We start from the raw sequence: 24,682 nt of genomic DNA on the forward strand, positions 1-24,682 counted from the left end.
TTTATGAAAAGCCCACAGCTAACATCATCCTCAACGGGGAAAAACTGAGAGCTTTTTCCCTGAGATCAGGAACACGACAAGGATGCCCACTCTCACCGCTGCTGTTTAACATAGTGCTGGAAGTTCTAGCATCAGCAATCAGACAACAAAAGGAAATCAAAGGCATCAAAATTGGCAAAGATGAAGTCAAGCTTTCGCTTTTTGCAGATGACATGATATTATACATGGAAAATCCGATAGACTCTAGCAAAAGTCTGCTAGAACTGATACATGAATTCAGCAAAGTTGCAGGATACAAAATCAATGTACAGAAATCAGTTGCATTCTTATACACTAACAATGAAGCAACAGAAAGACAAATAAAGAAACTGATCCCATTCACAATTGCACCAAGAAGCATAAAATACCTAGGAATAAATCTAACCAAAGATGTAAAGGATCTGTATGCTGAAAATTATAGAAAGCTTATGAAGGAAATTGAAGAAGATTTAAAGAAATGGAAAGACATTCCCTGCTCATGGATTGGAAAAATAAATATTGTCAAAATGTCAATACTACCCAAAGCTATCTACACATTCAATGCAATCCCAATCAAAATTGCACCAGCATTCTTCTCGAAACTAGAACAAGCAATCCTAAAATTCATATGGAACCACAAAAGGCCCCGAATAGCCAAAGGAATTTTGAAGAAGAAGACCAAAGCAGGAGGCATCACAATCCCAGACTTTAGCCTCTACTACAAAGCTGTCATCATCAAGACAGCATGGTATTGGCACCAAAACAGACACATAGACCAATGGAATAGAATAGAAACCCCAGAACTAGACCCACAAACGTATGGCCAACTCATCTTTGACAAAGCAGGAAAGAACATCCAATGGAAAAAAGACAGCCTCTTTAACAAATGGTGCTGGGAGAACTGGACAGCAACATGCAGAAGGTTGAAACTAGACCACTTTCTCACACCATTCACAAAAATAAACTCAAAATGGATAAAGGACCTAAATGTGAGACAGGAAACCATCAAAACCTTAGAGGAGAAAGCAGGAAAAGACCTCTCTGACCTCAGCCGTAGCAATCTCTTCCTCGACACATCCCCAAAGGCAAGGGAATTAAAAGCAAACGTTAATTACTGGGACCTTATGAAGATAAAAAGCTTCTGCACAGCAAAGGAAACAACCAACAAAACTAAAAGGCAACCAACGGAATGGGAAAAGATATTCGCAAATGACATATCGGACAAAGGGCTAGTATCCAAAATCTATAAAGAGCTCACCAAACTCCACACCCGAAAAACAAATAACCCAGTGAAGAAATGGGCAGAAAACATGAATAGACACTTCTCTAAAGAAGACATCCGGATGGCCAACAGGCACATGAAAAGATGTTCAGCGTCGCTCCTTATCAGGGAAATACAAATCAAAACCACACTCAGGTATCACCTCACGCCAGTCAGAGTGGCCAAAATGAACAAATCAGGAGACTATAGATGCTGGAGAGGAGGTGGAGAAACGGGAACCCTCCTGCACTGTTGGTGGGAATGCAAACTGGTGCAGCCGCTCTGGAAAGCAGTGTGGAGGTTCCTCAGAAAATTAAAAATAGACCTACCCTATGACCCAGCAATAGCACTGCTAGGAATTTATCCAAGGGATACAGGAGTACTGATGCATAGGGGCACCTGTACCCCAATGTTCATAGCAGCACTCTCAACAATAGCCAAATTATGGAAAGAGCCTAAATGTCCATCCACTGATGAATGGATAAAGAAATTGTGGTTTATATACACAATGGAATATTACGTGGCAATGAGAAAAAATGAAATATGGCCTTTTGTAGCAACGTGGATGGAACTGGAGAGTGTGATGCTAAGTGAAATAAGCCATACAGAGAAAGACAGATACCATATGGTTTCACTCTTATGTGGATCCTGAGAAACTGAACAGGAACCCATGGGGGAGGGGAAGGAAAAAAAAAAAAAGAGGTTAGAATGGGAGAGAGCCAAAGCATAAGAGACTTAAAAACTGAGAACAAACTGAGGGTTGATGGGTGGTGGGAGGGAGGAGAGGGTGGGTGATGGGTATTGAGGAGGGCACCTTTTGGGATGAGCACTGGGTGTTGTATGGAAACCAATTTGTCAATAAATTTCATAAAATAAATAAATAAATAAATAAATAAATAAATAAATAAATAAATAATAATAAATAATAAAAAAAAAAGAAACCATTAGTAACCTGTAATACTAGAAAAAGCATTGGACGTAAAATTAAAAGATTCCCATTTGAGGATCTGATATCTGATACACCTAAGAAGAGCAGAAAACAACACTTTGCTCTCTAAGGTAAAAAATGGAAGAAGAAAAAAAAAAGTACCCACTTTGTGAAATAATAGAAAATGTATCTGAAAATGTTTTGTAAACTATGAAACACTATATGTAAGACATTAGTGATGTCTTTGCATACTCTGGGTAAGAAGACACAGGTGAAGTTGCCTTCAGATTAATGGAAAGGGCAAGTAAAGTTTGAAGGAAGTGGTCATCTTGGCTTGCAATTGGCAGGCACATGGGGCTGTCAACGAAGTATGGGGTAGGAGGCAAGGATTATAGTCTCACTATACATTGGAAAATAAATGATAAATAGCAGTGCTGGTGACTCATGGCAGACATTTATTGGGTGGAAATAAATGGAAGTGGAAAAAGAATGTAAGATGCATGCCTTTGAAGACTTTCATTAAATGATAGCTATTACTAGTGCTAACCAATATTTATGGAATCCCTTCCCTTTCCTGGACACACAGGGAAATTATGCTTTCTGTGCATTTAAATTTGGCAAGTCCATAGGACTCGCTTTGGCCAAGAAAATACAAATGGGAATGACAAATATCACTAGATGAAAGCATTTTTTAAAAATGTTTATTCATTTTTGAGAGAGAGAAAGAGCACACGTAGCAGGAGAAGGGCAGAGTAGGGGGGAGAGAAGATCTGAAGTGAGCTCCACACTGACAGCACAGAGCCCAATGTGGGGCTCAAACTCACAAAACACGAGATCATGACCTGAGCTGGGGTCAGATGCCCAACCAACTGAACCACCCGGTTGCTCATGCCCGGTTTCCTAGATGAAAGCATTTAAAAGACAGTGTGCAATTTCTCCATATTCTTCTGTCATGCTCCAGAAATTATGGGAGCATTGGTAATAAGACAACAACACACAATGAAAAAGCCTGAGGTTCTGAGCTTTGACACAGAGGCTAGCTGCCCTGGAGTAGCCTTTGAGTGAGAAATGAATTTTCGTCTTATTTAGCCAGGAGATTTTTGTTTTTATTTGTTACTACACCACAAGCTAGCCTATCCTGACTAATACACACGATAAAGAAAAAGTATAGCAGAGTGAAAGAAATTTGGTTTTGTAGTGTCTGTACTTAAAACACTAAACATTGATTATGGCAGCATGCTACAGTATTACTCGTGGATATAGGTATTTTCCCCATCCAAGACTTGGTGATTACAAAAGCAAAATTAAGGTAATGCATTTGGAATACACTCAAGGGGCGCCTGGGTGGCTCAGTCGGTTACGCGTCCGACTTGGGCTCAGGTCATGATCTCGCGGTATGTGGGTTTGAGCCCCGCAACGGGCCCTGTGTTGACTGCTCAGAGCCTGGAGCCTGTTTCAGATTCTGTGTCTCCCTCTCTCTGACCCTCCCCCGTTCATGCTCTGTCTCTCTCTGTCTCAAAAATAAATAAAGGTTAAAAAAAAATTTTTTTTTAATTTAAAAAAAAAAAAAAAAGGAATACACTCAAGACATCCAGAATAGAGAATTGGAAGAATGTGGGGAATGCGAGGTTAATTTTTGATGTAAGAGCCAAGTGATAGATTTCAGAGCAGCTTTTGACATTGATAATGACTTTCTAGTTGATTGTTGCCATATTCAGAACACTTCAATTGTTACTTTCCATTTGTTTTATATTTTTATAGATTAGTAGAAAAAAATCCTTGCTGATTCAAAAAGAAAAAAAAACAGTTAATATGTTGATGTTCTTAAGACCCTTTTCCTAGTAGTGTCATTTCATGAATTAATGATTCTGGAACTTATGCTGTTTATTCTATGTTACTTTTTTTTTTAAGCTTTGTTTATTTTTGAGAGACAGAGAGAGAGACAGAGAGAGAGAGAGAGAGAGAGAGAGCATGAGTGGGGGAGGAGCAGAGAGAGGGAGACACAGAATCCGAAGCAGGCTCCAGGCTCTGAGCTGTCAGCACAGAGCCCAATTCGGGGCTCGAACTCATGAACCGCGTGATCATGACCTGAGCCGAAGTCGGACGCCCAACCGACTGAGCCACCCAGGCACCCCTATTCTATGTTACTTTTTAATGTGTATTCTTTTATAAAGTAGACTTCTAAGAAGTGAATGTAAAAGTCACAGGTGTGTATCAGGAGATGATGCCACCACAAATGAGTTAATCCAACCAATTTAAATTTTACCAAGAGCAGAAATCATTAAATTATTTAATCTTTAGCATAGAAAATAATTGTAGAAAGTCCTTTGGCACAATACTTTTCAGATGTAAATATTGGGAGTATATTTTGAAAGACATATTACATATATAGCAAAAAGAAAAGGAAACGGTCCTATGTTTTAAAATTATATAGAAATACATATAAATATAAATACATACTTATCGTAACAGCCAGCATCCCAATTGATCTGCAAAGATCCTTGTCTCTTGATATTCTTACCTTTGTGTGATTCTCTCCCACATTGTACCACTGTTGGTCTGTGTGACAAATAGCGTATGGCAGAAGTGATGTCACTTCCAAAATTAGGCTATAAAAGACTGAAATATCCACACCCTTCTATATATAGATATAGATGATATAGATACACATGATATGGATATAGATAGCTATAGATGATATAGATATCAATGATATAGATAGATATAGATATAGATGTAGGTATAGAAATAGATACAGATATAGATAGATATATTTATCTATCTCATCACTCACTCTTGGAGACGCCAGTTGCTTTTTTGTGAAAAATTTCAGGTAGCCCATGCATAAGGAAAAAGGCCACAGCCAGCTTCCAGCAAGGAGCTGAGGACCATCAACAACCATGTGAGTGATCTTAGCAGTGGAGTCTTCAGGCCCAGAGGAACTTAAGATGATTGTAACCCTGGGGACAGGTTTATTACAACGTTAAGAGAGACCTTAAGCCAGAAAACCCATTTAAGCCATTCCCAGATCCTGACTCCTAGAAACTGTGTCAGATAATAAATGTTTGCGGTTTTAAGCTGTTACATTGCCAGTAATTTGCTGTGCTACAATGGATATGTGATATATTTGCCAAAATAGAATAGCAAAGAAGCCCTTAGGGTTTATCGAAGGCTTTAATATTTTAAACTTAACACCGTTACAACAATTTTCTTCTTTAAATTAAAATTGTATGAAGTATTGAGGCTTGCCATGATGATTGTGGTCCCTAAATACATAGGGGGTTATTTTCTAATGGGCCCTTTTTAAAAGGTAGTTAACATCACCCAAAAGTATAAGGTGAATTTTACTCAAATATTATTGGATGAGATAGTATTTTTTTGAAAAGTATCTACCACAAAAATGTTTATTTCAAAATGATATATTACTGGTATGGATCATGCTCTCCTTCGCAGAAGGGCATGCTTCGTATAGTGTGGGGCTGATCTCGGGCTATGTGGATAGTCTACCGGTTGAGAGATGTTTTTGACTTCAACGATGTCCTTTGTTTCACTAAGTTGTATCAACAGATTCTTTTGTTACTAAAAAAGAATATTTAAGGACAGATCAATTACATGATTTCATCCGTGTGACTTTCTGCTTTCCCAACATCCAGATGGTCTGATGGTTTCAGCATCAGTTCAGCAATGCTTCTCTGAGAGTATCTAGTTGAGTCTCATGGAACCAGGATAGCTGGATCTTCTTAACTAGGTAACCATTCTGTTTAAGCTTCAATTTATGGTAGAAATGGAGAGGAGAGGGGATTAGAATTTGTACTGGTTTTCTAGGGCTGCCATTATAAAGTACCACGGATTAGTTTAAACAACAGAAATTTATTTTCTCAAGAGTCTGGAGGCCAGAAATCCAAATCAAACTGTCAACAGGGTTGATTTCTTCTGAGGGCCTTTCTCCTTGGCTTGTAGATGGCCATCTTCCATAGTTTCACATAGTTTCCATAGTGTTTATGTCCTAATCTTCTCTTCTTATAAGAATACCAGTCATATTGGATTAGGGCCCACCCTAATGCCATCATTTTACCTCTTAAAAGACTTTATCTTCAAATGCAATCACATTCTGAGGTATGGAATTCAGACTTCAATACGTGAATTTGAGGGGGGACATAATTCAGCCTATAGGAGACCTGAAATAGATTGTTCCGATAAAAAAACTAAAAGACCAAATAAGTAAAATCAATAGACACTTAAGCAGAGCTGAATAACAGATATGTGTTATAATACAAGTAAGAATGAATTCATATTTATTATAAGTGACAAGGCTCAGAAGCTATATAAAAGTTAATATAAGAATCAATAGCAACAAAACAATTAATCGTGGAGAATTTCTCCATGGAGCCTGGGTGGGAATCACTGGGGACCAGCTTGGAAAAAGGCTACCACAGTGAGAGAGGAAGTGGTTACATCATCATCATGAAGTTGATAACAAATGATATCTTTAAATGAGGAAGTATCAAAAATTGCTCTCTGGACCATTCAGAGGAGATCGGGTGCGTTCAGGGTGGTATGGCCATAGACAGGACCATTCAAATTGATCAAGGTATAAAGAGATTAAGGAACATATATTTGAGCATTGGTCTTTTTTGGAATTGGGTTGTTTGTATTAAAAGAGTATTACAAATGTTTTACGCAAAAGAAATAAAAATCACAGTTAAAAAGCACATCAAAACTATCGTAAAATACGTATGCATGTGTTAAAGAAATGCACAGTGAAAAAGTAATCAGATCTGGGTATGGATGTTGTAAATACCATTTTTAAAAAAGTAAATTCATTGCCTGTAATGTTTAATTTTAAGAAAAATCATTCTAAGGCAAGCTGGTGAGTTTGCCGAAGTTAAAATACCAGATAGTGTATTCCTATGAATAGTTCTTAGTTGATCTCCAGGAAAAATTTGAAAATAAAAACTAATGTGCTTTCTCCCAGGAATTTGAGAACATACCAAATCCATCAAAAAGCTTTGTGATGTGGTATCTTACAGTGAATGGATATCAACCATGTTTATAAAAATGATCTTATTTGGGGTATTAATCTACTTAGCACATTTGGCCATACGTTAATCAAGGCAATCTTTGCACATGTGTGCGTGATGGTATATAATACAAAGCAAATAAAGATATTCTATTTCTCTTTTTATGAAAGACACAGGCAATTTGCCCACTGAATTGCTTTAAAGGCTTTTAATACTAACATCTGTAGTTATTTAATACTTCAGAGCAGGAGTTAACAAACTTTTTGTGGAAAGGGCCAAGCAGTAAATATTTGCAGCTGTTCTGGCCATAACTGGCCATAACTGGCCATAACAGCTTTTCTGTGTCATAACTACCCAACTTTGTCACCATAGCATAAAAACAGTCATCAGCAGGGGCGCCTGGGTGGCTCAGTCGGTTAAGCGTCCGACTTTACCTCAGGTCACGATCTCGCGGTCTGTGAGTTTGAGCCCCGAGTCAGGCTCTGGGCTGATGGCTCAGAACCTGGAGCCTGCTTCCGATTCTGTGTCTCCCTCTCTCTCTGCCCCTCCCCCGTTCATGCTGTGTGTCTCTCTGTCTTAAAAGTAAATGAACGTTAAAAAAAAATTTTTTTTTAATTAAAAAAAAACCAGTCATCAGCAATACTTAAACAAACGTGGCTGTGTTCAATAAAACTTTACGTATTAAGACTAAAATTTGAACTTTAGATCGTTTTCATGTATCACAAAATATTCTTCTTCTTGGGATTCTTCCTCTTTTTCAACCATTTAGAAACATAAAACCCTTTCTTAGCTAACGGGCTATGCAAAAATAGATTACAGGCCAGATTTGGTAAATGTCTTAGAGCCTCCTTATTACTATACTTATAGGCTGACAAGGTAGACAAAACACTAAAGAGATGCTGAAAACCACAAAAAACATGAAGGCCTTCTAACAAGTTCCTAGGTGGAAGCCCAGCTGCCTTCTAGAATACCTCATTGCTAGGTACCAAGCCAAAGCCAATTAGCTGATGTTGAATTCATTGAGAGACATGCTCTGAGGGACAGAGAGAAGAGGGAGCCGCAGAATCTGAAGCAGGCTCCGGGCTCTGAGCTGTCAGCACAGAGCGCAGTAACGGGGCTTGAACTCATGGACTTTGAGATCATGACCTGAGCTCAAGTCAGATGCTTAACCGACTAAGCCACGCAGGCACCCCGAATTCACTGATTTTCTAACTGAAATATGCAGGGTGACTGAACCATTGGAAAATGTTTGCACTTTAGACAATTAGAGTGATATAGTTTTAGCAGTCAATATATCGTGCATGGTTTTCCTGTGACAGCCATTCACAGTTGTGATTAGCACACGTGCAGTCCTTTCCATGATCCAGTAACTGGTCTAAGGACTGTAAGTGTATTTTTTTTTCCTCACCAAAAATCCCTAAAATGTGGGTATAATTGTTATTCTCATTTTATGGATTTTGCCTTTCAAAATTATGTCACTGTGTATCTGGCTTCTATTATCTGGGGTGTGTGTGTGTGTGTGTGTGTGTGTGCGCGCGTCTAAAAACAGAGAAATACATACGTATAAATAATTGTATTCCCTTGTACAAAAGACCATGACCACTCTTATCAAAAGCCCAGATGCATGCTTCTGTTGTCACCCATCATTTTTTAAATCATGTAAAATAAAAAGGGAAATAGAACTATTTTACCAACTGAATGAGCACACAGTCAGTGCTATAACTACGAGCATTACTCGCGGTGCTTGTGCCCTGAGGTCTGATGAAGCCTTTAATATCCAGTCCTTCTCGTACAACCTCCCAAACAGAGTTACGGTCAAGACAGGTCCCGATGGCGGCTTCACGCTAAACAAGCGTCCATCACTTGACACCTAATTAAAGCACAGAGAAGTTAACCGGGTCTCCCTGCAAGTTCTACAACCCCACCACACGCTTTTAAAATTCAGGGCAACTGCATGAAGAAACAGTAAAAATAATAATGGCTACCTTCGGTCAGAAATTTTGAAATGGTGCAGATCACGGGAAAAATTGGAGGTGTGGAGTTGGCATGGATTCATTTATTATTGAAATGGCTACAGTCAATATCTTATAATTGACTTATTTGAGGAAGCATTCCATGAGGAAACAAGCATAAAGCAATGGGTTTGGGAAATCTAATGCTCTCAGGCAAAATAGGCTCTTCCAAGTGGACAGAAGGGACTGACTGAGGGGGTTGAGCTGAGCCTCTGTCAACCCTGTCACTCGCTCACCACAGCCCCCCACCATGTTCATTGACCCAATGCCCCACAGTAGCTGTTCCTACAAGGAATACAGAGTAAGAGCAGAACCTGCAGGAAAGCCAGGGGAAGAATGTGGCTGGGCAGAGCTTATACAGTAAGGAACTATTTCCGGCCTTTAAAAAAAAAAACGTGTTTTGTTTCTTGACAATTTCAGCTACCATCAGATTCTCTCTCCTCAGCTTTTCCTTCCTTCTTTTTTCTCCTGTGATCACAGAAGTTCTTTACACAACAATGAAAGGAACTCCCTTTATTTTTGCTAGGCTATCACTGCTCTTGATGTGAAGGGGTTCCCTCTGGTGAGACTGGTCCTAAAACCCTTCTGGAGTCTTCTTCTTACTCAGGGGATCCGAAACAGCCAGCCTCCTCCCAGTAGTCTCCATAATATATATATTATGTATATATGTATACATAATATATATACATATATATATTATGTACATAATATATATATGTATATACATATATATATTATTCACATAATATATATATGTATATACATATATATATTATTCTCAAGGACACTAATTACTATAGCAAGAATTTCCAGACAAAAAATTCAGCCTGCTCAGTGTGCCTCCTGATTCCTAAGAACAATTTTATCCTTTCTAAATGGAGATTTTTGTGATATTTGTAAACACTTGAGTCGGTTTCATACTCAAAAAGTACTCCCTCTTACATGAAATGAATTGTCAATATTCAGCAAAGATTCTTACCTGAAATTCCCCAGGTGCAAGCTGACTGTCACTCAGCAACACCTCAGGGAAGACATATCGGGTTCCAAAAGTGCCACTGAGGGAAAACATTTCAAACCTGGTGGAAGCAGATTCAACCGCATCACCACAAGTGCGTAAGTTTGGTGTTTTACACTTCAGCAGAGTACAAATCTAGGAAAGTAAATGCAAACCAGTGAGTCCTAAGAAAGCCAACTGATGCACCCTTCTGACCTACAAATATTGCCTCTGCAATGCCTAGGCTCTTTTGTTTGATAAAATAATGTTATTTTTCCATTCGATTAATTCAATTCATTGATGGATAGCTAATTCAACTAGTAATAAAAATAAACGACTTCAGACCCTAATGCTTTCTGCCATTCACGGTCAAACAGATTAAATCTCATGAAGAAACAATCAGACCCTTGGTCTATAGCGATGAACAACTATACCCTCATTGTTCTCAAGCTGGCAATGCTTTTAATCATTGACTTCCATTTTTTTTCCAAAAGGTTAAATCTAGTTTCATCTCTACATTTTTGCCTGTTTCCCACAATAAAAGAAATTTAAAGTTGTAATGAACCCTAGAGTTGATCTAGAGGCAATCCCCGTGAATGGGAAAAGTCACACACTTTATATCTGAGCAAGAACTGAAATAGTTCTCACTATACTACACAGTTATATTCTACTCTACTCTACTACATAATAATGTAAATGTAATGTACATGTAAATGTAAATGTAAAATCTAAGTATAGGAATCATCTCACTATGCAGATGCAAAGTCCCCAAAAGGAAGATCCATATTCATTGAACCTGTACTGCATCTTCCAAACCTTATTTCAAGCCACCTTACCTCCTGCCTGACTAAAGCAACAGCTTTAACTGGTCTCCCTGTTTCTACTTTTGAAGTCAGAGAGTAAGAGCTTTAGAGCAAGTATGTTAAGATGGGATAAAAATAGCTTTCAGATAAAGGAACAATGAATACATGCGTCTGTTTTATTCCCTATATCTTACCTAAGCCAAACTTGGTTTGTTTGTTTAAGACATGAACCCATAAGGATAGGAAAACAGGAGGCTAGAGCATGGCTTAATGTTGGAAGTTGGGACAGTTGATGCAAAAGTAGTGACTGATTTCCCAAGCCTAAGAAAAGCCAAGTCCTAATCTGGCAATAAGAGAACCACGAATCAACCCTATCTACACGGCAGAATACTCAGAAGATTCCACCCCTGGGAGCACCAGGTACCTCAGGAACTGGTAAAGTTGTGGTGGCTAATGTAAGGAAAATTGGTAGGAATTTGTTAAGGATGCCTCAGATTCTGAGTCCCCCACCATGGATGGGCAACTCTCCTTCCTCTAGTAGAGGTTTTGAAAAACCTGGTTGAAGGGGATTACATGAATGAAATTTTGTTGAGATCATCCCCCTCCACCATGGATGCATCCAGCAAGGTCATTGCTCCCACCTGGTTCTCCAGATGCTGTCAGCAATGAATTTACCCTTCAGAAATAAAATTACCAGATAAATACAGGACAGGAGCCCAATTTAAATTTGAAGTTTAAATATACTAATAGTATCAAAAATGGTTTTTAGTGTGTAAGTATGTCTCAAATATTGAATGGGACAATCTTATATTTTTTAAATATTTGTTGTTTATCCAAACTTTGAATTTACTAGGGCACCCTGTATTTCAATTTGCTAAATTAGATAACATTATTCAGGAAGAGAATTAGAAGAATTTTAAAGACTGAGAAACCTGACCCTTCCCAAGAGGAAGTCTCCAAATATACTTGCTCCAAATATACTTACTTACTGTTTCCCCTAACAAAATGCCTGGTTAGATCACCCTACTTTGAAGTTTAAGTGGGCAAATATCACTCATGCTCGGCCCTTGACTTAGTTTTTGGTAAGGTTAAAGGGTTACTACATTTCTGAGGAAAGCTTCTAACATGAAAGAGAGAGCAGAACAGGTAGATAAAAGAAACTTTAGGGAAAAAGAGACTATTTAAAGAGAAGAAGCTTCAAGAAAAAATTTTCTGTAGGGCACCTGGGTGGCTCAGTCAGTTAAGTGTCTGAATCTTGATTTTGACTCAAGTTGCGATCTCACAGCTCTGGAGATTGAGCCCCCTTTCAAACTCTGCACTGACAGTGCAGCACCCACTTGGGATTCTCTCTCCCCCATCTCTCTGTGCCTCCCCCACTCACCTTTATTGTCTCTCTCTCTCTCTCTCTCTCAAAATAAATGAATAAACATTTAAAAGAAAGAAAAAAAGAAAAAAAATTCCTTACCAGTCTCAGAGAGATAAAATACTGGATCCACAAAACAACATCAACAGAAAAAAACTCATAAAGCAAAAAAAATAGTTCTTGAAAAATAAAAACATGTCAACAAAAATAAATGACTCAATGTAAGGCTTGAAAGATCAAGAGGAGTAAATGAAAAAAAGAGAGAAAGAAAAAAGAAAGAAAGAAAGAAAGAAAGAAAGAAAGAAAGAAAGAAAAAACAGGAAGGAAAGAAAGAAAGAAAGAAAGAAAGAAAGAAAGAAAGAAAACAAAGAAAAGATACAAAAATATTAGAGGACAAACCCAAAAAACACATGATTCCAAAAATAGGAGTTCCAGAAGAGGAAACCATGGAGGGGAGGAAATTCTATAAGGTTTCTGAGGAAACAGTAGGAAGAGGGATACACATACAAAGCACCAGGAATCAAAATAACTCAAGAATTCTCAGTAGCAATACAATGACCTTGAATTTTATACTTAGGGAAATCCTCCATCAAATATGAAAGGAAAGGCATTTTGAGACTTGTAAGTTGAAAATATTTTATCACCCACTCAGAGTGATCTTCCAGGAACTTACACCAACAACAACAAAGGAAGTGGGTGGTACTGTGTAAGAAAATGTAGTAAGAAAAATATATTTGGTCTTTTTCTAGTGCCTGGCAAGAAAAACTCTAAAATCCTTGGAATTTCCTTAGTGATGAGAGGTGAAATGTGAAAACAGGGGCTTTTGTTACTAATAACAAGCCTCTTCAACCACGACTGAGTTCATGTTAATGAGGAGATTTTTGGAGAGCCTTAAATAACCACAGGATGGAAACTGGTGACCAGGGAAACCAACCACCTGGTTAGAGAGTTGGAATTTTCAGCGTCGCCATCCCCACCCCTATATCTGCGGAGGGAAGAGGAGCTGGAGGCTAAATTAAGCACCAATGGTCAATAACTTGAATCAATCATGTCCATGAAATTAAGCCTCCATGAAAATCCCTAAAGTATGGAGTTCAGAGAGAATCCAGGTTGGTGAACAAGAAGGCCGTATCAACATGATGGGAAGGTGGCATACCCCAAACGCCATGGGACAGAAACTCCTATGCTTGGGATACTCCCAGACCTTGCCGTATGTGTCTCTTCATCTGGCTGTTCATTTGTATTCTTTGAAATGTCCTCTGTAATAAATTGTTAGTAGTACATAAGGCACTTTCTTAGGTTCTATGAGCCATTCCAGAAAATTAGCAAACCCAAGGCAGAGATCGCGGGAGCCCCTGATTTACAGTCAATCAGGTCAGAAGCATGGGTGACAACCTGGACTTGCGATTGGAGTCTCAAATGGGGAGGGGACCAGTCTTGTGGGACTGAGCCCTGAGTCTGTGGACTCTGCTTTAGCTCCTGGTAGATGATGTCAGATGAGTACATTTCAGAAGAAACAGTTAAAAGATTCAAAAGTGTTTGCCTCCAGAAAGAAGGACAGGATGGATTAGGGAAGAAACCGGTGTTTCACAAGATTTTAGTGCTGTCTTCTTAGGTGTGCCCATGCATTACTTTTATTAAAATGAAGAAAGAAGTGATAGAGGCAATCTAGGTGATAGGAAGGGAGAGAACATCTGGCATATGACAAGAACTCAAGAAACAAAGGAGTTGACTCAGGACCTGCTTGCAGTGCAGCCAGTGTTCACGTGAGCAAAGAAAAGTTTATGTTACTTTTTTTAGCAGCAACAACAACAATAATAAAAGTTAACATTCATTGAGGACTTTTTATGTGTAGGCACGGTGCTGAATTCTTTACATTTATTTGTTAGTTTATATATTTACTTATTTTTAATGTTTATTTCTTTACTTTGATCGGGGGGGGGCAGGGAGAGAGAGAGATTGAGCACGAGCAGGGGAGAGGTAGAGAGAAAGGAAGACAGTGCGGAGCCAGACGTGGGGCTCAAATTCACAAACTATGAAAGCATGACCTGAGCCAAAATGAAGAGTTAGACGCTTAACTGACTGAGCCACCCGGGTGTCCCTGTTTACATTTATTTATGAAATCAAAGTTCCCCCAAATGCCATAAATAATAATAATAATTATTATTATTATTGTCATCATTCTTACTTCCCTCCTAGGATTAAGTTAGGTCCTCCAGTTGTATGGTTTAATTGTCCGTGCTACTTTCCTTTGGAAACATTTGTCCCAGCTAAAATCAACTAGTGATTTCCTTAGTTTTCTCTTCAATGCCTGTGTCCCCACCAGCATTATGCTATATGAAGACAGTGACAGTATCTGTCTTGCTCATCTTAATATCCTCAGGCTGTACCAAGTGCTTGCACACAGAAAGCATTATATAAATATTTGGTGAATGAAAATGAATCCACATGTTACAGATGAGGAACCAGGGATTTAAAGAGGTTGGCCCAGGGCCAGGTGGTCAACACACAGTTAAGAAGTGATTTACCCAGAATTTCTGACTCCAGAATCTATGTTCTCACCATGTCATATCTCTAATTTCTTACCCTGTTGGGAAATAGTTTCACATTCTAGAAGAGAGAGGCTGGTGATTTGGATGACTCTTACCTTGGTGGGAGGAAATGGAGAGGACAAAGGGTACAGAAAATAATCTCAAGAGGAAGATCTCCCAGGTTATATGGGGTAAAGGGAATGAACTTTTGTTTAGTTTATTCCTTCTTTATTAATTGATTTACTCAATGATTCTTTACAATATGTAGGCTGCTTCTCCCAGTCTCCTATAACCACTGCTATAAATTTTTACCCAATCTTTTACCATCCTGTACTCTAGAAAATGCTACAAGCACCTTCTTTCCCTACGTCCTTAAAATTCACTATAGAACATTTGGAAAATCTCCGTGGCAAGATGCAGAGTTATTGTACCCTTATTTCCTTTTTTTTTTTTTTTTTTTGTCTTCTCTTCTTAGTTAAGAACTAGATTTTGGTGTTATAGAGATTTTTCTGGCATTAATTATCGTCACAGTTAGACTATGAAGGATTATGAATATAATCCCATACCCAAATCCCTCATTCTTAATTCCAAGACCAAACTTCTCTGAAAATAAAGGCTTTTGTAGCACATTGGACATTGAAACCTAACTTGAACTAACATAAGGCTATCCTGTTTTTAAGTTATTTAGGGTGCATAATCCCACATTTTCCAGCAGACACATTAACACGTTTTATCTGGGGTGCTGCTCCAGGCTCTGCTGGTGATGTCAGGTACCAGGGCTCCAGCTGAATGTCCCATAAATACTTTGAAACCAGAATATCCATAGCTGAACTGAGCATCTCTCCACTGCCAGCCTGCTCCCCTTCTAACATCCTGAAACATACATTCACCCAGCTACTCTTGTCGGAAACCTGGCATTCTAGCCGCTTCATTCTGCTTTCCTGTTCTGTATCCAATTAGCTACTAAGTTTAGACTTCTACATATTGCCAGAGTCCACACCCTGCTCTTACTCCTACTGACATAATCTTGATACAGGTTTTAATAGGGCTATTTTTAAAATCTAACCAGTCTTTGTGCCCTCGCTCCCCCCTCCACAGTGCTGCCACAGCGATCTAACTCAACAGCAGATCTGATCACATCATTCCCTGGCTGAACACCTTCCCACAGAAGACTGGCACCCAGAGAATAAAGTCCAAACCTTAGGAATGACGGGTAAGATCCTGCCAAACGTGATCCTGCCTCTAAGCCCATCTTCCACCAATCCTTGCTTCTTACGTTATGCCTTAGTGACACTGACCCGTATACCCTACTTCTTGACATGTCCTCACCCTTGCTCACACTCTCCACTCCACCTAGAATTTCCTCCCACTCTTTTTCATCTGGAGAAGAGCATGAGCATAAGCTCATACATCATGTCTCCAGAAACCTCCCTGAATCCCCAAATCAGGCTAGGTATAGCTCCTTAGTATTTCCTACAACAAAACGTGCACTCTATGTTCTATCACATGCCGATTTGTACTGACATTACCTGGTCCTATGTCTTTCCCCCCTGCTAAATTCTTCAAGAGGAGGGCCTTGGCTTATTCGTCTTCATATCATTAGCACTGAATATATACACCTACTATGTAGTAGGCACTCAACAAGTGTCCAGGGAAAGATGCATTAAGACGGTGCTTATCATACAGCAAACGACATTTTGCACATTGGGTACAGTTCCAGCACTTATGCACAAGGATGTGCATCATTTCACATAATATGTCCTTAATAAAGCTGAGCGTAGGATGCCTGGGGAGGTGGGCTTGGTGCTATAGGAAGTGTCAGGGCAGCCCTCGGGGTGAAGAGAACACCCGAAAAGCACCATGAATGGTGAGGCGGTGGGGCCATCATAGATAAAGGAGACAACCTGTGCAAACATCCAGAGGTTCTGCAGATGCCGGCACATTGGGGATGAAGAAATGCCTCAACATGAGAGGAGCCCAGGGCACGTGTGGGTAGAAGTGAGAGAAGAGAGAACAGAGAGTAGGAAGAGGTACATGTCAAGCATTTCTGAGTAGCTTTTTGGTGAGGAAGTTGATTTGCCAATGAGAAGACAGTGAGGCCTTTTAAGCAAGGCAGGGAAATAATCAGAAATGGCTTTTAGTAATTGGTATAATTAGAGTACGTGAAGTAGATGGGATGGAGCTGAAACTGTCAACAGGAAGCCCTGTTCAGATGTTGCACGGTCTGAGTGACATAGGATAGGAGCCAGATCAAGGAAGAGGAGAGCAGAATGAGAGGAACATGAAAGTTGCTTGTTGCAACTCACCATAGCTCTTCCTTTGATGTTGAGGGCTGTGAGATACCAAGTCTCTGCACTAGTAAACTACTCTACTGCATGTCTCAGAGGTCAACCCTAGATGTCTCCAGGACATACTTAGTGTCAAGTTCTTAAGTAAAAAAAAAAAAAAAAAAAAAGGGGGGAGGGGGCTGGGTGGCTCAGTCGGTTGAGCGTCCGACTTCGGCTCAGGTCATGATCTCGCACTTCGTGAGTTTGAGCCCCGTGTTGGGCTCTGTGCTGACAGCCTAGAGCCTGGAGCCTGCTTCGGATTCTGTGCATGTCTCTCTCTCTCTCTCTCTGCCCCTCCCCACTCACCCTCTGTCTGTCCTGCTCGCGAAAATAAATATTGAAAAAAATTAAAAATAAAAATAAAAAGCTTTAGCGAACATATCAAGAAAATGGGTATGTTTGTTCAGGGAAGAACTATCAGAGGTTAATCATCCTTTAAAATCATCTGTAATTTGATTACTGTATCATTTTAAATGCGGGTACTGTAAATAAATCTTCTGCCTTTTTCCAGCCAGTTTAAAATTGGACATCTAGGATTGCAAGTTTTGGCAAATAAGAATTCAGGATGCCCAACTAAGTTTGAATTTCAAGTAAATAACAAAATTTTTAGTGTGCATATATCCTCAAAAGTGGGACCCATTTTTTTTTTCTTGAAGTGGGACACACAATGAAACAATTTGTTGTTTATCTGAGAGTCAAATTCAACTGGGTGTCCTATATTTTGCCTGGTTAATGCCCCTGCCGGCAAAACAAGCATTACCTGTAGATAATAACTCCCTTCGACAATATGTAGTCCATCAAATGCCCCTAGGGCATAAACTTCATCTGGTTTCTTCTCAGACATCTTGTAGCTTAGATGGCAGCAGAGTTCTTTCTGACAAACTGTGTAATTTCCTGTGACTCTTGTGAGCTCCAAGAAGGTGAATTCATCAAAAAACGCAGTATTTTTAAATTCCTGATTTCCTGTGGAGAATGCTTTTATACTACTGGCATAAGAAGCCCAATTTACCACTCCAGGGTCGTATGAAGAAGAATTCAGTCGTGAGATGAGGAGTTTTCCCTCCTTTGTCTTCATGTCATAATGAAATGCTCTTGGAGAGTCAGGTGCATAGATGCCGCTTCCTGAAAGTGATGTTGGAAATGGCATTTGAAATAGAGAAGTGAAAAGGGATTGCATGATTGCTACTGCTATTTTATTTTATTTTATTTTATTTTTAATTTTTTTTTCAACGTTTTTTATTTATTTTTGGGACAGAGAGAGACAGAGCATGAACGGGGGAGGGGCAGAGAGAGAGGGAGACACAGAATCGGAAACAGGCTCCAGGCTCGGAGCTATCAGCCCAGAGCCTGACGCGGGGCTCGAACTCACGGACCGCGAGATCGTGACCTGGCTGAAGTCGGACGCTTAACCGACTGCGCCACCCAAGCGCCCCAACTACTGCTATTTTAAACTCACATTAACATTTAGTCTGGCTAAGCTAACTATTTCAGTAATTTCAGTAAAATATACTGACAGGGAAACAGGTGAGAGGAAATCTAACAGGGTTTGATACTGAGAAGCCAATAAGAGAAACTTTCGGGTCAGAAGTGGTCACTCTTGAGGGGGAAAAAAGTGTGCCTGTAAGTTGAATAGAACTAAATAAATCTACAAAACAATTTAGATTGAGATGGATTCTACGGTATGTCACCAGCCAGAGGTGCAAAAAATAAGAGTTGGAAAACATTATATTAAGGAGTACACGTTAGCTAGAAAAAATCATTATTTTGCTTTTTTGGTTATGGCCTAAAGTTTGTACATCTTAGAGATTGCACATTACCTGTCATCCTCTTGTGGGGGTGGTGTATGTTGGCTGCAAGGAAGTTAACCCCCATGCCCACTGCCCAAGCCGAGTGGAATTCAATAGCTGATAAATGTGGCAAGACATTCATCCACGCTGTTGGGAAAACTATGGTATCCACATGGAAATCTTTCACCAGAGTAACAGCGGGATCATGGAAGAGTATATCGAAGCATGTGAAAATGCCAAATCTTCCAAAGATGGTGTCAAAAGTCACAACCTCAGGCTTCTTTGGTACGTTGAATTGATCCTCACCCATGAAAAGGTTGTACTGTAATAAAGAGAAGATGAAGTGGGTAAAAGTCTCTTTTCAGAAGTTGGCCTGGGTGTCAATGTGTCTGAAAAAGTGCAAGCCAACATCTCTTAGTGCCAATTTCATCCATAACCACCGTCCTCACAGGGAAAAAGTGTTACAGAATCAGAGATTACTATGGCTGATAGGAGCCTTTGGTTCAATCTCTACATTTTAGAGATCTGTAGAAGGGAATCCTTATGTATTAAGATCCTATTGAATCTTACAAGACCTAAGAGTGAAATAGATAACTTCTATTTGCCAAGAACACCTAAATATTTTCTATAGACAAAATTGCTCCTTTCTTTTCAAAACCAAGTCTATCTGGTAGGTAGTTTTTTTGTTCTAGTCTTGACCCATTGCCAGGGCATGTCCTTAAAAAGACAAAGTCTAAAAGGCAACATTATATTTCAGTGCAGGTACCTCCTGCTGATTCTCACATACTTCCAAAGATACATTCCTATGTTCCTAAATGCATAGAAAACCTCTTGAGTCTCTTTATAGGAGCTTACCATGCCTAATTATCGTTTTCCATGCTTTGTCTCTACTCTGCTTCTAAAGTATGCTTATTATAAACATTAATGTTTTTTCCCCTTTTTTCCCACTTTATTTTGTTAAACATTCAGTATCTGAACTGTGTGCAAATTAATTTTACCTTATGGTAGCGTGCCACCAGTTTTCCCTGAGAATCAAACACCACATCAGTATTGTACTGGTAACGGCCATCGGGGGGACACTGAGGGTCACTGGCATTGCATGGCTTCTTGTCCCCAATATTTGCCACAACGTAGATAGAGTTGTGCTTGGCCAGGCAGCTGAGTCTTTCTTGCACTGGGGTGTGGCCAAACCTAATATGTGTTCATTGGAAGAGGAAAACAAAAATCAAGCTTACCTCTTAATAAAATTCAGCGTTATATTGCCTGAAGCTATTATGTGACATACACAAAACTAAATTCTAAATAACATAACACAAGGGAAGGATTAAAACAAGAATAGACTTTGGAGGCAGTACACACTTGTGGGAATTTGGTTGTAGAAAACTGTTCTAGGATAAGATTCTAGGTCATGTATCTTTTTTCTTCACAGCATTTATCATCATCTATAATCAGTATTCATTGTGTGTTTATTTTATGATCCGTGTCATATCTCATAGGTATTTTGGGCAAAGATATACATCTTGTGTTCACTAACCCTGGCAGAAAAGAAGCATTAAAAAAAATATTTCAATTGAAATAAGAACAACTTGGAATTAAGAGAATTTGGGGAAGATGGCTGAGCACAAAGCACCAAGAATCCATCCTTCCACGTAAATGATATTTGTGTTGGCAGAATCTAACTGAAATTTTGGAGTCTATTCCAAGGGTTGTGAGTTCCAGGGGGAAGGCTTGGCAGGTGCATAGATGCCGCTTCCTGAAAGCGATGTTGGAAATGGCATTTGAAATAGAGAAGTGAAAAGGGATTGCATGATTTCTATTGCTATTTTAAACTCGCAGTAACATTTAGTCTGTCTAAGCTAACTACTTCAGTAATTTCACTAAATTTCACTAAATTTCAGTTAGTTTCAGTCAATTTCAGCTCTTATCATGGGTAGTGGCTACCCATGCTCTACCCCACCCCAAGCCCCATGGCAGGCAGCCATGCAAGTGTTCCTGCAATACTGTGTAGGTAGTTTATGGGATCAGGTTAGACAATAGAAACCCTGTCCTCTAAATATCAGGAAACTGTATTCTGATCACTGATAACTGCTTCTTATCCTGGAGGTGCAGACACAGGGACAGGTAGCCATTGTTGCATCTCCACCACTATAATGTTGTCAGTCCTTCCCCCACTAACTGAAATAATTTCTAGAGGATTTAAAAAGCCAGAGTCTTCTTCTCTCCCCCTTCCTTAATTTTGCTTTTTTTCCCTTTCTTTTGGGAATCATACATTGAAGGACTAGGATATACAAAAGCAATCATATATATAGGAGATTGTAGAAAGTCACCACATACGCTCGGGGTAAAATAAAGGCTAAGACAAGGCTTCAAAAGATTTTATACCTCAAGCTTATGCCTAGCACAGATACACCTACAGCAATCAAAACAGATAAACAAGCAAAAGGCAGTAAACCCTGGGGAAGGGGGAAAATTTCATTTCCAGAATTATCACATTTTAAGATTCAAATACCAACTTGTCAACAAAAAAATCATAAGGTATACAAATAAAGAGGAAAGGGTGTCCCCATTCCAAGGAAAATAAGAATAAACCTACAGAAACTATCCTTGAGTACGACCAGATGGCAAACTTCCTGGACAAAGACAAAAACAACGGTTTTAAAGATGCTCAAAGAACTAAAAGCAAATGCAGAGGAAGTCAAGAAAATTATGTGTGAACAAAAAGGAAATATCAATAAAAAAGATGGAAAACCTAAAATAAACCAAAAAGAAATTCCGGAGCTGAAAATTACAATGTTTAAAATAAAAAATTTACTAAAGGGATTCAGAGATGGATTTGAGTTGGCAGAAGAAAGAATCAATAAACTTAAAGGTAATGCAATTGAAATGATCGAGTTGAAAGAATGGAAAGAGAAAAAGACTGATGTCAACAAGGCCTAAGGGAGCTGTAGGACACCACCAAGTGGACACATATATACATTCTAGGAGTTCAAGAAGAGTGAGATAAAGGAACAGAGAGATTATTTGAAGAAATAATGTCCAAAACCTTTCCAAATTTGAATAAAGACATGACTATAAAGATCCAAGAAGTTAAATGATCTCCAAGAAGGATGAACTCAAAGACACCCATATCAACACACATTCTAATCAAATTATCAAAAGCCAAAGACAAAATAAGAATGTTGAAGGCCACAAGAGATAAGTGATTGATACCATACAACCAATCCTCAGTAAGATTATCACAGTTTTTAAAAATTTTTTTTTTTTCAACGTTTATTTATTTTTGGGACAGAGAGAGACAGAGCATGAACGGGGGAGGGGCAGAGAGAGAGGGAGACACAGAATCGGAAACAGGCTCCAGGCTCTGAGCCATCAGACCAGAGCCCGACGCGGGGCTCGAACTCACGGACCGCGAGATCGTGACCTGGCTGAAGTCGGACGCTTAACCGACTGCGCCACCCAGGCGCCCCAAGATTATCACAGTTTTTAATCAGACACTTTAGAGGCCAGAAAGCAGGGGGCCAATATATTTAAAGCACTGAAAGAAAAAACTTTCAACTAAAAATCCTACATTCAGCAACACTGTCCTTCAAATGTGAGGGGAAAATTAAGATATTCTATGCTAATATCTGACATAATTGACTTTAAATTAAAAAAAAAGATTATAAGAGACAGAGAAGAGCATTGTATATTAATATTCACAATACAACAGAGAACTCTTAAAATTCAACAACAAAAACCCTGATTTAAAAATGGGCAAAAGACTGGAATAGACTTTTCTCAAAAAAAAAAAAAAAAAAGGCCATACAAATGTTCTTTTTTTGATAAAAACCCTCAAGAAAGTAGGGATAGAAGGACCATACCTCAAGATCTTAAAACCATATATGAAAGACCCACAGCTAGTATCATCTTCAATGAGGAAAAATTGAGAGCATTCCCCTTAACATCCGGAACACGACAGGGATGTCCACTCTCACTACTGTTATTCAACGTAGTGTTGGAAGTCCTGGCCTCAGCAATCAGACAACACAAAGGAATAAAAGGCATCCAAATCGGCAAAGAGGAAGTCAGACTTTTACTCTTTGCAGCTAACATGATATTCTACCTGAAAAACCCAAAAGATTCCACCAAAAAACTGCTAGAACTGATCCATGAATTCAGCAAAGTCACAGGACATAAAATCAACGCACAGAAATCAGTTGCATTCCTATACACCAATAATGAAGCAACAGAAAGAGAAATCAAGGATTCGATCCCATTTACAATTGCACCAAAGCCATAAAATACCTAGGAATAAACCTAACCAAAGAGGTGAAAAATCTATACACTGAGAACTATAGAAACTTTATGAAAGAACTTGAAGAAGACACGCACACAAAAAGGAAAAATATTCCGTGCTCATGGATTGGAAGAACAAATATTGTTATAGTGTTGATACTACCCAAAGCAATGTATATATTCAATGCAATCCCTATCAAAATAACACCAGCATTCTTCACAGAGCTAGAACAAACAATCTTAAAATTTGTATGGAACCAGAAAAGACCCCGTATAGCCAAAGCAATCCTGAAAACGAAAACCAAAGATGGAGGCATCACAATCCTGGACTTCAAGCTGTATTCCAAAGCTGTAATCATCAAAACAGTATGGTACTGGAACAAAAACAGATACATAGATCAATGGAACATAATAGAGAACCCAGAAATGGGCCCACAAACGTATGGCCAGCTAATCTTTGACAAAGCAGGAAAGAACAGTCAATGGAATATAGACAGTCTCTTCAGTAAATGTTACTGGGAAAACTGGATAGAAACATGCAGAAGAATGAACCTGGGCCACTTTCTTACACCATATACAAAAATAAACTCAAAATGGATGAAAGACCTAAACTTGAGACAGGAAGCCATCAAAATCCTAGAGGAGAAAGCAGGCAAAAACCCCTGACCTCGGCCGCAGCAACTTCTTACACAACATGTCTCCGGAGGCAAGAGAAACAAAAGCAAACATGAACTATTGGGACTTCATAAAGATAAAAATCTTCTGCACCTTGAAGGGAACAATCAACAAAACTAAAAGGCAACCAATGGAATGGGAGAAGATATTTGCAAATGACATATCAGATAAAGCATTAGTATCCAAAATCTATAAAGAACTTATCAAACTCAACACCCAAAAACAAATAGTCCAATGAAGAAATGGGCAAAAGATGTGAATAGACACTTTTCCAAAGAAGGCATCCAGATGGCTAACAGACACATGAAAATATGCTCAACATCACTCATCATTAGGGAAATACAAATTAAAACCTCACATCTGTCAGAATGACTAAAATTAACAACACAGGCAACTACAATGTTGGTGAGGATGTGGAGAAAGAGGATCTCTTTTGCACTGCTGATGGTGCAGCCACTCTCAAAAACAGTGTGGAGGTACCTCAAAAAATTAAAACTAGAATTACCCTATGATCCAGCAATTGCACTACTAGGTATTTATCCAAGGGATACAGGTGTGTGTTTCGAAGGGGCACATGCACCCCAATGTTTATAGCAACACTATCGACAATAGCTGAAGTATGGAAAGTGCCCAAATGTCCATTGACTGACGAATGGATAAAGAAGATGTGGTATATACAATGGAGTA

The 24,682-nt window shown here is 39.0% G+C and overlaps 1 protein-coding gene across 9 annotated transcripts in view; it reads right to left on the bottom strand.

Moving 5' to 3' along the window:
- Positions 1 to 5,438: 5,438 nt before the first annotated feature.
- Positions 5,439 to 24,682, bottom strand: part of VNN1 (vanin 1) — a 67,528-nt gene continuing 48,284 nt past the window's right edge. For 8 of the 9 annotated variants that reach the window (XM_047858774.1, XM_047858778.1, XM_047858780.1 and 5 more), the window contains 6 exons: positions 20,044 to 20,236; positions 19,076 to 19,367; positions 18,019 to 18,380; positions 10,220 to 10,390; positions 8,920 to 9,098; positions 6,259 to 6,385 (listed from right to left, as the gene is read on the bottom strand). In XM_047858774.1, coding sequence (XP_047714730.1) covers positions 6,370 to 6,385; positions 8,920 to 9,098; positions 10,220 to 10,390; positions 18,019 to 18,380; positions 19,076 to 19,367; positions 20,044 to 20,236 — 1,213 coding nt within the window. In that variant the 3' untranslated portion in view covers positions 6,259 to 6,369. Of the gene's footprint in view, positions 6,386 to 8,919; positions 9,099 to 10,219; positions 10,391 to 18,018; positions 18,381 to 19,075; positions 19,368 to 20,043; positions 20,237 to 24,682 lie in introns of all 9 variants that reach the window. The other variant, XM_047858776.1, reaches the window with a different exon arrangement.

Source organism: Prionailurus viverrinus, chromosome B2 (assembly GCF_022837055.1).
Source record: "Prionailurus viverrinus isolate Anna chromosome B2, UM_Priviv_1.0, whole genome shotgun sequence".
In the NCBI taxonomy this organism is placed as follows: Eukaryota; Metazoa; Chordata; class Mammalia; order Carnivora; family Felidae; genus Prionailurus; species Prionailurus viverrinus.